This window comes from Macadamia integrifolia, chromosome 8, assembly GCF_013358625.1.
Source record: "Macadamia integrifolia cultivar HAES 741 chromosome 8, SCU_Mint_v3, whole genome shotgun sequence".
In the NCBI taxonomy this organism is placed as follows: domain Eukaryota; kingdom Viridiplantae; phylum Streptophyta; class Magnoliopsida; order Proteales; family Proteaceae; genus Macadamia; species Macadamia integrifolia.
The window spans coordinates 21,788,774-21,802,478 of record NC_056564.1 but is presented as its reverse complement, the minus strand read 5'-3'; the positions used below and the strand labels follow the sequence as shown (position 1 = coordinate 21,802,478).

At 40.2% G+C, this 13,705-nt stretch overlaps 3 protein-coding genes across 3 annotated transcripts; all 3 read left to right on the top strand.

The window, feature by feature from the left end:
• Positions 1 to 219: 219 nt before the first annotated feature.
• On the top strand, positions 220 to 945 carry LOC122086797 (glyoxylate/hydroxypyruvate reductase HPR3-like; the record flags this gene model as incomplete). The annotated part of the gene is made up of 1 exon (XM_042655753.1): positions 220 to 945. A coding segment is annotated over one exon (531 nt), but the record flags the coding sequence as incomplete, so codon positions are not given.
• Positions 946 to 1,361: 416 nt separating this feature from the next.
• On the top strand, positions 1,362 to 4,356 carry LOC122086189 (glyoxylate/hydroxypyruvate reductase HPR3-like). Its single transcript, XM_042654919.1, has 2 exons — positions 1,362 to 2,236; positions 3,551 to 4,356. The coding sequence occupies exons 1-2, from the start codon at positions 1,907 to 1,909 to the stop codon at positions 4,094 to 4,096; spliced, it is 876 nt and encodes a 291-aa protein (XP_042510853.1). The 5' UTR covers positions 1,362 to 1,906; the 3' UTR covers positions 4,097 to 4,356.
• Positions 4,357 to 7,758: 3,402 nt separating this feature from the next.
• On the top strand, positions 7,759 to 13,154 carry LOC122086968 (glyoxylate/hydroxypyruvate reductase HPR3-like). Its single transcript, XM_042655896.1, has 2 exons — positions 7,759 to 8,458; positions 12,399 to 13,154. The coding sequence occupies exons 1-2, from the start codon at positions 7,970 to 7,972 to the stop codon at positions 12,921 to 12,923; spliced, it is 1,014 nt and encodes a 337-aa protein (XP_042511830.1). The 5' UTR covers positions 7,759 to 7,969; the 3' UTR covers positions 12,924 to 13,154.
• Positions 13,155 to 13,705: the final 551 nt, after the last annotated feature.

Below are 13,705 nucleotides of genomic sequence, written 5' to 3'. Positions count from 1 at the left end.
CCCCCCCCCCCCCCTCCTTTCAGATATGCTTCCCTTCATTCGCCCTTTTCCTCTGTTTAGACCACAGTTCTTCCTACTTTGTTTTGTGAGATCCATGTAGCCGACCCCATTAAGTTGGGATAAGGCTTAGTTTTTTTTTTTTTTTTTTTTTGTTGTTGTTGTTGTTAATCATGACTCTCCTTGATGAATGTAGTTCTAATGTGGATTAAATGGTGGTGATTGCAGTTAGGAGGTAAACGAGTGGGGATTGTTGGCCTAGGACATATAGGCTCTGAAGTTGCAAAAAGGCTTGTGGCCTTTGGCTGCAGTGTCTCTTACAACTCAAGGAAGAAGAAGCCATTTGTTGTGTTTCCATACTATTCGGATGTCCTTGACCTTGCAGCTAATAGTGATGTTCTCATTGTTTGTTGTGCATTGACAAAGGAAACACACCATATCATTAACAGGGATGTGCTGTTAGCATTGGGAGAGAAAGGAGTCATTGTTAATGTGGGTCGCGGGGCTCACATTGATGAGAAGGAATTGATTCATTGTTTGGTGCAAGGTGAAATTGGAGGTGCTGGTCTGGATGTGTATGAGAATGAGCCTCATGTGCCCAAAGAGCTTCTTGCCTTAGATAATGTTGTATTGTCTCCACATAGAGCTGTGTTTACACCAGAATCCTTTTTGTCATTGCATGATGTGCTTATAGCCAACTTGGAAGCATTCTTCTCAGATAAACCATTGCTTTCGGAGGTGAAGGATGAATGAGAAGACCATCCATTAGGTAATATCAGGTAAAGGATTGAATTCATAAATGGTATTTTTGTAATCTTCATAAAATTGTATTTTTAAGAGTTGCACAATTGAATTTGTAAAAATAACCCTTTTTATACCATAAAATTAAAGTGATCTGTAAAAGAACCCTTGCCTCTATTATCTACTATGTTGAGTATGAGAGGGTGATCTGGTGAAACTAACCATTTGATAATAGTAATGTAGTATATCCTTTGATTAACTCCAATTTATACTTGGAAATAAATCGATTTGGTTCTGTTCTAAACGGCCGACTGTGGTTTCAGTTTTCGATTTTAGTTCTAAATTGACACTCTTAGAGTTGAGTGTCCATGTTTCCATCTCTCTTTCCGCTCCCATTCCTTACTCTCCGTAACATTCCTTGTGGAGTCAACCAAGAAATTCTTTTACAAAATTTAAACCAAATAATTCACGTGTCAAGCAGCAAAAGAACAAATCCACTGCAATGCTGTGATTTTGTCATTCAACATGGGCAGGAGAAAGAGACATATAGAAGCACTGGCATAACTAATCATGGCCTTGGAACATAGTTCCTCTCTTTCTCCATGTCTATAACATTCTCCCCACCTTCTCCTTTTGACTCCAGCCGTCAAATGATGCGGTTGTTGTTTTGAGAGACTAGCATACATGGCTATGAATAGAAAATTTTACTCATCTTTCCGTAACCCGGATGATAATATGTACTTATTTCTCTCTCTTGGTTGCCTTTGATTCTCTTTCCATTAAAAAAAAATATATGTTCCCTACACAACCGTCCATCCCTTCCTTGTTCCACACTTTTACCCTGTGACCAGTGGTTCGATTCGAAATTTGGAACGGCTCCCTGGAAGAAGCAAGCCATGAAAACGATAGCAGGGTATCACACTTCTCCAACGGGGAAAAAAAATGATGTTGGTCTACCTTCTTTCTTTTTCTATTGCTCCGTTAGCTTTGATATACCATCCTACTAGAAGCACTCTTCGTCCATGGCGGATGATGAAAAAGAAGACAACGAGAAGCAGAAATGGAGAAGCTACCGGTGGTTTTACAACTTCGTCCCGTCCCTGCAATCGCAGCTGTTGAAGATCGATTCTAGAAGAAGTTCAGATTTCCCAAGGCCTGGGAGTCGTCGATGCCCATTAACCTCTTCTTGACCACACAAGCGCAGTCAGTGAGAGCCCTTCTTTGCTCTAGCGGTACCCATGTCACAGCCGACGCCCTTCGATGCCTTCCCTCTCTTCAATGCATCGTCACTGCCAGCGCCGGTCTCAACCACATCGATTTGGCCGAGTGTCGGCACAGGGGCATTGCCATAGCCAATTCTGGCGACTCCTTCTCTGAAGACACTGCTGATTATGCAATTGGGCTCTTTTTTGATGTCTTTAGACAAATCTCTGCCGGCGACCGGTATGTTCGTCAGGGGCTTTGGCCTATCAAGGGCGAGTATCCTCTAGGCTCCAGGGTATCAATCTTCTTCTTTCTCCCCTCCAATTTCTTAATTATAGCTATCTGAAACCACAATCTCTTAATTTTGTCATTAGGTTAAGCACTGAGTTTATTCGCTTAATTTTAGATTTAAAATGGGTGGTTACCTCTTATGGAGGAAAATTAAACCATTTGGATCCACAAGGAGTGCTTTATCTTCAACATCATGTTGCTCTGCTTTGTCATTTACCTCCATTATCTCATTAGTGTGTAGTGATATATAAATTCTTGAGCTTTCATTCAGATAACCTTAAGAGATGTTCACAGGTTGTTATGTTCTTTGAGGATCTACTAAAGAAATGTATATGTCTGTCCTTCACTTGGAAAGGATCCATTATTGGCCTAAAAAATAATTGTATCATTTGGGTATCATGAATCAGTTATCTCTGCAATTCATTCTTGTCAAAAGACTTTCAATAGACCCCTACTATGCCAATTTAGTTATGATAAGGAGGTGAAAGCTTGTCTCCTTTCTCAATCCTTTGGATCAAATTTTTTGAAGATTTTTCTTAGTGTTTGTTTTATTCATGAGAAATGAGTGAAGGTTTTCCTTGCTCATCTTATTTCTTGGAAGGGGTGAGCTTTTTGAGGTAGGACTATTTGGTGCTTATTCCATAAGAGATGCTATACCACAACATTTTGAATATGTGCCAGCTTCTTGACTTGTAACTTGCTTATTTCCTTGTATTAGTCGAATTTTTTCATTATACACAATAAGAAAGAACTTCAGCTTCTTTGCTTCAACCAATTTAAGGAGACGATGAGCCATGTTTTATATAGCTGTTCAGCAAATGGGAAAGAAAATATTTTTCTGTTAACTGTTTATTCGTAATTCTGTATTAGATGCTTTGAATTATGACATCTAATTTTGAATATAGTTTTTTGATAGTCGGAATCTTAGTTGTGTTATTTTAAATTTAGGGTGGCTGCAGTGATATCAATCTTCCTATATGCAAATCAGATGCCCATGGGAATTTTTAATCTCCCACTTGCTCTCTTTTTCTTTTCAATTATTTGTCTTTTTGGTATTTACCATATTAAAGTAAAGCTTTGCATCATTGCCACTTTAAATCCACAAGAAAAAATTTCCCCTCTCAGTTCACGGGCTAACACCTTGCTGTAAAGCATATATGTCTTGGCATCCTGGATATTTCACGTCCATATGCAAAAGCCATTTAATTGGCATTTCTTCACCGAAGGAAGAAAACTCCAGCTTTCTTGTGCAGCGCTTAATCATGACTCTCCTTGAAATTGGCTTTATCTAATGTAGACGAAATGGTGGTGATTGCAGTTAGGAGGTAAACGAGTGGGGATTGTAGGCTTAGGACATATAGGCTCTGAAGTTGCAAAAAAGGTTGTGGCCTTTGGCTGCAGTGTTTCTTACAACTCTAGGAAGAAGAAGATGTCTATGGCATTTCCATACTATGCGGACGTCCGTGACCTTGCAGCTAATAGTGATGTTCTCATCCTTTGTTGTGCATGGACCAAGGAAACACACCACATTGTTAACAGAGATGTGTTGTTGGCACTGGGAGAGAAAGGGGTTATCATTAATGTTGGACGGGGGGCTCTTATTGATGAGAAGGAATTGATTCGGTGTTTAATGCAAGGAGAAATTGGAGGTGCTGGTCTGGATGTGTTTGAGAATGAGCCGGATGTGCCCAAAGAGCTTCTTACATTAGATAATGTTGTATTGTCACCACATATAGCTGTGTCGACGCCAGAATCCTTTCTGTCATTGCAGAATTTGCTGGTGGCCAATTTGGAGGCATTCTTCTCCAATAAACCGTTGGTTTCAGTGGTGAAGGATGAATTGAGAATACCTTCCTTGATGTAATCAAAGAAGAGGATTCAAAGGATGATCAAATCAACAACAACAACTTTGGTCATCAAGGATTACACTTAATATTTTATAAATGACTGTTATGCAGTTCTCTCATGAAGAGATTTGAATATTGTCCCTGCTCAAATTTCCTCATACACAAAATGTCAACTTCGTAGTCTTCAGAAAAATTGTATATTTAAGAAATGCAGAAACATGAAGTTGTAACGGACTCTTTTTATACCATTTATTTTCAGAGTTGCTTGGGGAAAGTAGTTTATGTGTGACCCTGGGTCTTCTTGATCACTTGCAGACTCGGGAAGCTAAACTCACTTTGGTTCGAGTTCCCTTATATGGAATAAATGATTCACCTAGTCACTCGACCCAACTCATAGACACCAGGAGTCGACTCAATATGCTTAGTGCTCTGTTGAATTGAACCCTAGGTGTTTAATGTGGATTTAAAAGTCCTAACTACTACACTAACAGCTGCTTCATTTTTCTATTTTAGGAAGAACGTTATCTGGGTGCGTGGCCCTGTGCCATATTGATGGATCGTTAGCTGGGTGCGTGGCCCTGTGCCATATTGATGGATCGTTATGGACAAAGGATAAAATAGTTAAAAGAAAATTCATTGAATCCAGAGGTATTTCTGTCCAATCCAGGCTGTCTATGATCCTGACCTCTCTTCTCAAACCTTGGTCAAAGGTGCATACTAAAGTGAAATTTGGACTCCATTTGTCCTGCCACATCTTGGAGCACTTTTTTCTATTTCTTTTTTTTTTAGAACAATTATAGTAGGTGGTGGTGGTTACCCTAGCAATAGGCAGCAGTGTCCAAGGAGGTGATTGGGAGGGTTCTTTGAGCAAGCAAGGTAGCCTACAACCCCACCATAAAGATTTAATTGTTTACGCCACTCTCCTTGCTCAAAAAGACTTTTTCCAATAATATATCTTTCTTGTATATAGAAAGATGAAGCTGGTAGCAACATCGGCTAGTTGTTGCTTACGGCACGAGGTCTAACAATCGACTCCAGCCACATGTGGGTGTGTGGGTGTTTTCCCCCCTCCCCCTTAAGGGTAAATTTGCCATAGGCTTTGCAATGGCATTAAGGCGTCATAGGATAGATTAGCGGGAAAAAAAAAATGGTAGCATTACAAACATGTTGCCTTTTTTTTTTTTTTCTATGTTTTTTCTCTGTGCTTCGTCCCGGTTCAGCTGAAAGTAGAGCTGAGTTTCTTTTCTTTCTCTGATTTTTCTCCCTTTTTTTTTCCTGATGTTTCTCTGTTCCGCTCTTCTAGCCTTTTGAAGAATTGAAAGTACTCTTCGTCCCCTCCAATTGGTTCAATCCATGCTCTAAGGGTTGCTTGTCTCCATACTTTATTGATTCACTGCTCAAAGTTAGGTTGTGAGTTAGGTTTTCTTCTTCAATCGATTTTGGGAATAAAATCTTTAAGGGCAATTTTGGCACTCCCCTATTTTTAAGGGTAAAATGGTATTTTAAAAAAATATGAACTGCTGATATCAACATTCTTGGTATATTCTGTAATGTTGACTGACGGCAGGGGGTCCGAGTCCAATTTGGTGAAAGAGAGGGGGTGTCCTTATAATATTGGCATTCTCCAGGGGGTGGCGTTGTAAATTACCCTAATTAAAATTATGGGCCATCCAAAATACAAGGGAAAAATTAATACAAGTTGGGCAAATGATTGAATATTGCACATAAACTCGATTTGTCCTTGATTCATGAGGAACCTTGCTTATCCGTATGTTTATAAACTGACATAATCAATTATGTGAGTAAAATAGTTGGGACTTGTTTTTAAGCATGGCAACGTGTCCATGCAGTCACATTTTCGCACTGAAGAAATAGGAGAACTTTTTTTCTGAACCTCTAGGAGAGAATCTCTATCTCTTGTCTCTCCTCCTCACATGAAATGATTATGATACCTTTCTATGTATGAAATTATTCTGTTGCACTTTATTCGTATGCTCCCTTATACCGCTTTGCTTATAGAATCTTCATGCGAAAAAAAATACATCAAAGTCTATCAATCAGGATCCTTTTCAATACACTCAAAATGCATTGGACGACTGGGCAGACTTGGGTTGTAAGCCAAGGTCCTCCCAACTGTCCAATGGGCATTGAAGCATTGGGCATGTTGGAGAGGATCCGTATCCTCCATTTCAAGAAATGGTAAACCGGATCAGAACCGATCCCAATTTCTAACGATTCAATATCAGATTCATTGATAAAACTGGTTCAATCGATACTAATCTGAATCGAATCCAAAAATCTGAATCGAATCCAAATAGGCACAGACTGCTTCCGTCATCGATTACGCATTTTAAAACCCTGGGATCCACTGTCCTGTATCGGCGTGTTTCCTTCCCTCCCCCCTTTTGGCTCAGTGAAAAACTCCTCTGTGAGAAGGGTTTAAACACTCTGCAATGAGGTTCACCTTCTTCACCTCGGGGGAGTGAAAAATTCACTATGTACATAATTTCTCCGCCATTTGTGCGTGTTCTATTTCCACTTTTGTGTGTGGCTTATCTCCGATGTTTGTGCGTGTTTCCCCCCAACCCCTTTTTTCTCCTCCTATTGAGGGTTTCATCATGCCCCTTGGAATTCTAGCTAGCAACGGTGATGGTAGCAACGAAGACGAAGATGGAGAAGGAGACGGAGACGAAAACAACCCTTCTGTCTATAATGGAGGAAAGTCTGAACATCAGGCGAGGGTTATCTTCTGCCCAACTTCATTTCCAATGTTTGAATCTACAGATCTTCTGTAGATCTGCCATGATTTTTAGCATGAAGCAGGGAGCGCAGTGGCCGACTTCGACAGACCCAATTCTTTCCGTAGCCACCGTGGTTGCAATTTTTTGGTCTTCATCTGACGACACTGTTGCTGTCGACGACGAAGAAGACGTTGCAAATTGCCTACCTCTCACGATCCGTGAGCCGTATCATATGAACAATGGTTCGGCCTTGATCCTTCTTATTGTTGCCCCAACATACTCCTTGACATACCCTCCTCCATCTCATCCGCCTCCTCCACTGATGTCCCAATTACCTTCTTCACCATTCCCACCCCCACCCCTGCAACCACCACTTCCATTAGCAACTTCCCCATCTCTGCCACCATTTTCCCCATTTCAGCCACCACCATCTTTTTCACTATCTCCTTTGCAGCAGAATCCATCGATGATGAGAGGTGTTGTGAGTGATTTTGTGGCAGGCAGTGTGACCTTCTACAAGTATCAGAAGCGGTTACCCAAGAATTTTCGATGACAACTTTCCTCGTAGGAGAAATGTTTGATGTTTGCACTTTTTGATTTGAACTTGGTCTGGCCATCACCGATGGATGCTCGGTTGCCAATGGCATTAGATCCATTGGAAGAGGCAGTCGGTCTTTTGTTGGGTCATATGCATACTGTGACACTTTGTGTCTGGCATGCGTTGGGCCACATGTATATGTGTTGCTTTTAAGCCCATTACGACTCTCTTTCTCTATCATAAAAGAGAAATTTGTATTTGTTAATTAAAGTTGTGTTTACAACTGCATGTCTAGAGAAGTTATTGATTTTGCCCATCCCCAACGGGTTTACCATATTCCACTCCTTGGTTTTTTGTCTTATGGCACGAAACCTTGTGTAATTCATGTCTTTTATCTGAATGAATTGACGAGGTTAATCAAAAAAAAAAGCTCCCCTGAAGTTGCAGACCTTTGCCTCACCAGAAAGAATAAAAAAAATGAAGAATAAAAAAAATGGGGAAAATACCATATCATACGATTGCAGTTTGGGTATTTTAGGTAGTAACCGATCTAAACTGCAACTTTTCTGAAATTATTGGGAAGTGTCATTAACTCTTACTAGTCGTCAATAATGGATACCGTTGCGGCCGTTGGTGGCGGTGCCGGAGTAGAAGGACAACCACAAGCTGCGGAGCTACCGGAGCTTCTGCTTTTTGGTCATCCCCCTGCTCAATTCCTTGCTTCATTAGCGAAGAGGTTCAGACTTCTGAAGCCTTGGGAAGAAGAATCCATGTCCACCCAACAATTCTTGACTACTCAAGCTCAGTCCGTTAGGGCCTTGGCCGTCTTAGGTCTCTTCCCTATCAATTCTGAAATCCTCCAATGTCTTCCCTCCCTGGCGTGTGTTGTCGCCACCAGCGTTGGCGTTGACCACATCGACTTGGCTGAGTGCCGCCGGAGGGGGATCGCAGTCACCAATGCTGGTCCTGCCTTCTCTGAAGATGCTGCCGATTTTGCTGTTGGACTCCTTCTCGATGTCCTTCGCCGTGTCTCGGCCGCAGACCGGTATGTACGGCAGGGTCTGTGGCCTGTCAAAGGGGATTATCCTCTCAGTTCCAAGGTGCAGTCTCTATCTCATCCCCTTTCAATACTTCATGGTTCCTCCCAGCTCCCCTGTTTTATTTTCCTTCTAAATTAAGTTTGTTTTGTTTGTTTCATGTCTGCTCAGTCTTTGATCCTACAAGACTTTGTTGGTTTCCCACTTATATATTTACTTACAGTTATTCTTTTGGTATAATGAACAATTGAAGATCAGAACTGTTCCGGTTGAATAGATTTTTTTTCTTAAGTTACATAGATTTATCTGTTGTGTAACTGACACTATTATATTTGCAATATTGTGCCTACTAGGCTACTACCAAATCTACTGACTTTTTCATGTGTCAATATATTTGAAATCACCTTTTGAACCAGGTCCAGATGGGAATTCTCTTTTTTCCCCTCTGCCCTTGTTTGCTCCTAGTTGAGATGAATTGCTGAAGTTCTTCGTTGTAGTCCTATTTTAACTGATGCTTCTTTTTTCTCTTTGATTTATGAAAGCTATGCTTTTTTAAGCTGAACTCAAATAAGGCTTCCCAAATGCTTCTTTCCATTCAATCCATGGTCTGCAAGATTAGATTTCAGAAATGGTCTTATGTTTGTTGTAATGCATCCGTGGTTGGCTTATTCCCAATGGACTCTAGAGTCATTGCACCAAGGTTCCAATACTCCTCAAAGCTTCTTGTGCAAGAAGCCTTTATCTAGAGCCCATGAACAAGGTTCACTTCAGCAGGACAGTTTTAGGAGAGAGTAGATGGTGAGAGATCGCTAAGATCTTTTCGAATTTTTTTTAAGCTTTTCTGTGAATCAATTTAGGAATTGTAATGCAAAACATACTCTACTTGGTTATAAATAACTTTTACTCCCTCATTTTCATTTTAATTAATGGTTGTATATTCTTTTGCAGTGGAGACCATTGCTTGGATTAATGATAAAAGGTTCAGGCCGCCAGGGCAGATGCCCTGGTCCGAGTCTTGAGAGCAGCCACTTTGTGCAAAAATGCCGAAGGTTAGGGCCATCTCACAACTCACCCCTTCCAGGACCCTGCATAGGCAGGACCAGCATAGGGAAATGGCCCTTTCTAATATTTGTAACTCTTGAGAAGTAAGACTTTGCTCTGAAGTTGAAATGCCACCATACGAGTGTGAGATTTCATCTGGAAGCTTAATCTTTGTGGTGAATAGTTGTCCCATACCTGATTTTATCTGACCCTGCTGTGTTCTTTCTTTTGTCCCTTCTGCTTGTTCTCTTCCTGCCAAGCCCATCATCAACTAACACTATTATAAAGAGGAAGAAAGCCCAGCAGTACAAGATCCGACAACAAACAAAAGTGGGAAAAACTTACATATCCAACAGGACTCACTGGCCAGAGACAGAAAGAGCACCATGTAAAGTATGCTACAGGATGGATGGGCCCTCAAGTGTCCCTTTGTGTTCCTACTTTTGTGAACTCATACACATGGAGTTGGTTGACCAAGGCACCCAACTGGATGAGATGTTCATTTCAGATGCACGTGATCAATCCTGCCTGATTAGGTTTGTATATGCCACAGACCTCCAATAATATGTTGCATCTATTTTGCTTCAATTTGGGAATCTCATTCCACTCAAAAATGGGTAACTAGCATTGATTTTGTGATTTCCATCCCCTTAATTACCACCTCAATTCCACTACCATCGAATCTGCCACTCCAATAGGACCTGAAAAGCAATTGTCACCTTCATGTTATGATTTTTTGTGATTTCACCCATCCCAGCCTGTACCGGATACCCAAGAAACATCCATGTGTCAAGTTTGAAGCTAATTATAGGAAGCTAAGCCCATTGTTATAGATTTCCAAGTGTGGTCAATTGTTCATCCTGCATTTACTGCATTTCATTGAAAGGAACATTCTCCATCAAATAGATTCTTTGAGAAAATTAAAATTCTTCCCAGGTTGACTACTATATACATACATCGTTATGATCAGAATCCCCTTGGGAACAAACATCCAAAACTGCAGGTGGGATTTCTAGGATTTTCATAGGAATCCTTTTTTATAGCTAGTAAATGCATCCATTACTTAGAGCTTTCAAGGTTCCTGCTTGTCAATCAAGAAGATTCTTTGCAACAACAACTCAGCCTTTTTCCCAACTAAATGGGGTCGGCAACATGTTTGAAGGAGGGTAAAATAGTTATAGAAGTAAAACGGAAGGGACATAGCAACACCTCAAAAGCATCCCACCTAAATGGGGTTGGCTACACAGCTCTATTTGAGGTCATACTAGCGTCAAGACCTAAACTTTACATGTCTTTCCTTACTACTTTTCCTATAGTCATTTTAGGCCTGCCCCTACCTCTTTTAGCTCCTTCTATTTGAATCTAATCTCTCTTCCTTACTAGGGCATCCAAGGGTCTCCATTGAACATGGACATACTACCTCAACAGCTTTGAGAATATTAAAATTCTTCCCTGATTGACTAGTATATACATTCATCGTTTGATCAGAAGCCCCTTAAGTACAAACGTCCAAAACTGCAGGTAGAGTTCTTAGGATTCTCATAGGAATCCTTTTGTAGAGCTAGTAAAGGCATCCATTACTACTGATTTCTCCTGTACTGGGACAAACAAGCACTTTTTCTCTCCTATTTCTGTTGATGATATTTGACCAAAATAATTCATAAGCATTACCCTGCCTACTTTGTTCAGTATACAAATTATAGACTTAGGGCCATATTTTCCAACTTATCTCATCTAACTCCACAAACAGTAGACGTAGCCACGTAGGGCCATATTTTCAAACTTATCTCATCTAACTTTACAGATCATAGACATAGGGCCATATTTTGATTATTTTCCAACTTATCACTTCAAATTTTGAGTTAGATCTCTCCTTTCCCTTGTCCTTTTTCAGTGCCATCACCATGCACCAGATCGCTCCTCACTGGAGCAGTCATTAGTCTTTGTTGTAGATGACCAATCAATATCAACCAACTTTCCCCTATATATGTCCTATGTTATTACGGTCTTAAGTTCTAGCGCTTAACTAGGTGTCCATCTGGGGTTGAAACAGGATCATTTTGCGCCAGATTTTGATCTCCCCTACGGAAATTGAGGAAAAAGTGATCAGCAAAAATATAGCGTCATTATTTTTTCTCTAGCTGATGTTTATATTGCTTTTTATTCTGTGCACTACTATTCTTTATCCTATTTCTTGTGAACTTCCTTTGAATTGTTTCTTGTTTCGTCTAAAATGCATGTATTTTTTTCTTTGCAGTTATCTGCTGAGCCTTGAATTCAGAACAGAATTGCGTAGTTCCAAAATTTTTTGGAGGAATTAAGATTCCTTATTGATGTTTACCCTAGTCTTTCGTGATTTTACTCATTTTCTGATTCTATCCTTTCTGATATTGTATTTCATCCATCTCACATCCTGCATTTCATTTGCACTCATTTGATAAAATTTAGTGTTTCTTGGTTGCTCAATATTCTTCTCTGTATTGGGTGGTCTTATTATCATACTAGAGAGTTTTCTTTCAAATTCAAAGGTCTTTGTTGTCCACAGACACTGGATAAGCAGTGGTCCAAATCATCCATGCCCCTATGATCTTCATCTGTCCCTCCTTATTAAGGACTGAAGTAAGATAACGAATAAGGGCACTTTTAGGCCATTTCATGGTTTAGTCGTAACTGTTCTGTCATCTCTATTACTATTTGTACTAAAAATTGCAATTCATATATTGAGTAGTTACAGTTATTGTTATGGGTCCTTGACCTGTTAATTCAAAGGTTCCAGCAAAACCAGTCCCAGGTTCTTATGAACTGTATGTGAGAACAAACTTATACTGAGAAGTAAAGGCAACTACTTTTTATCAATTCAAGTTCTAGCTGACAAATCTTATTTTAAATATTGCAAAATACTGAAATGGTTGGGCTTGACGTATAATTTTCTCCTATTTCTTTGGTTATGTGATGATTGCAGTTAGGTGGCAAGCGAGTCGGGATTATTGGGATGGGAAGTATTGGCTCTGAAGTTGCAAAAAGGCTTGAGCCCTTTGGATGCAGCATCTCATACAATTCAAGGAAGAAGAAGCCTCGTGTTGCATTTCCATTCTATTCTAATGTCCATGACCTTGCAGCTAACAGCGATGTTCTCATCCTTTCTTGTGCATTGACCAAGGAAACGTACCACATAATTAAAAGGGATGTACTATTGGCACTGGGAGAGAAAGGAGTCATTATTAATGTGGGACGTGGGGCTCTCATTGACGAGAAGGAGTTGGTTCAATGTTTGGTGCAAGGAGAAATTGGTGGCGCTGGTTTGGATGTGTATGAAAATGAGCCAATTGTGCCCAAAGAGCTCTTTGTCTTGGATAGCGTTGTATTGTCTCCACATAAAGCTGTGTTAACACCAGAATCCTTTGCAGCATCGTCTAAAATGGCTATGGGCAACTTGGAGGCTTTTTTTGCAGGTAAACCCTTACTGTCTCCAGTGAAGGATGAATAAATGAACCGTTTCTTCTGTTCCAAAGGGTTAACACTAAACCTCATTCTCCTGTGTTGTCCCCAAAATGGAACTGGTGGCATGACTATGATCAACTCTTACAAGTTGCATTCTTGTAAGATTTATTTGGCAAATATTTGAAGATAAACTAAAATCATATGAGAGTTGAGTTATAATGTATCTCATTGATATGTCATTACTGCAAATAATAAGACAAATGTTCAATTTTATGCATGATCTATGCTGCTGCATTTTCTTTTCGATGCGAAAATGCGTTATATAACTGATGTGCAGGGCTAACATGCATGTTTTGATTCCTTGGGTTCAGACCGATTCCATCTGATTTTAGTTGAATCGGATTCCGCCTACATGAACCATGCTAATTAAGTCCTAATATTCAACTACCTGGAATGCATTCCAGTGATAATCCCAGGGTTTAGACTCGGGATTGAGGCCCAATTTCGATTCCATCCGTATTGCATTTCTAGGGTTAGGGTAGAATCTGGTTGCGACCGATCCCGATTCTGCTCATTAAAACCCTGGATAATCGCTTTTTTAACACTTTTTGACAAGAAGTTGTTCCTGGCACATGTTCATGCTAGGCTGTGTCGTGTATCTTGTTTTGATCTGAAACTGGAAATTGGGCTTTGAAATCATGAATGAAGCAAAGGTCTTGGGATGTGCTTTGGCTGAAAATGAACAAAACAACCACCTTGCCCCGCTTGAACCCTACCGGAACGCACACACAAGATTCGCATGTTTTCATGTAAGCATGGTTTTAGGTA

Bases quoted from the DNA above. Each gene is read 5' to 3' on its own strand.
- LOC122086189 (XM_042654919.1), top strand. From the start codon at position 1,907: ATGCCCATTAACCTCTTCTTGACCACACAAGCGCAGTCAGTGAGAGCC. The intron at 2,237-3,550 runs GTATCAATCTTC...TGGTGATTGCAG, and splicing joins AGTATCCTCTAGGCTCCAGG to TTAGGAGGTAAACGAGTGGG.
- LOC122086968 (XM_042655896.1), top strand. From the start codon at position 7,970: ATGGATACCGTTGCGGCCGTTGGTGGCGGTGCCGGAGTAGAAGGACAA. The intron at 8,459-12,398 runs GTGCAGTCTCTA...TGATGATTGCAG, and splicing joins ATTATCCTCTCAGTTCCAAG to TTAGGTGGCAAGCGAGTCGG.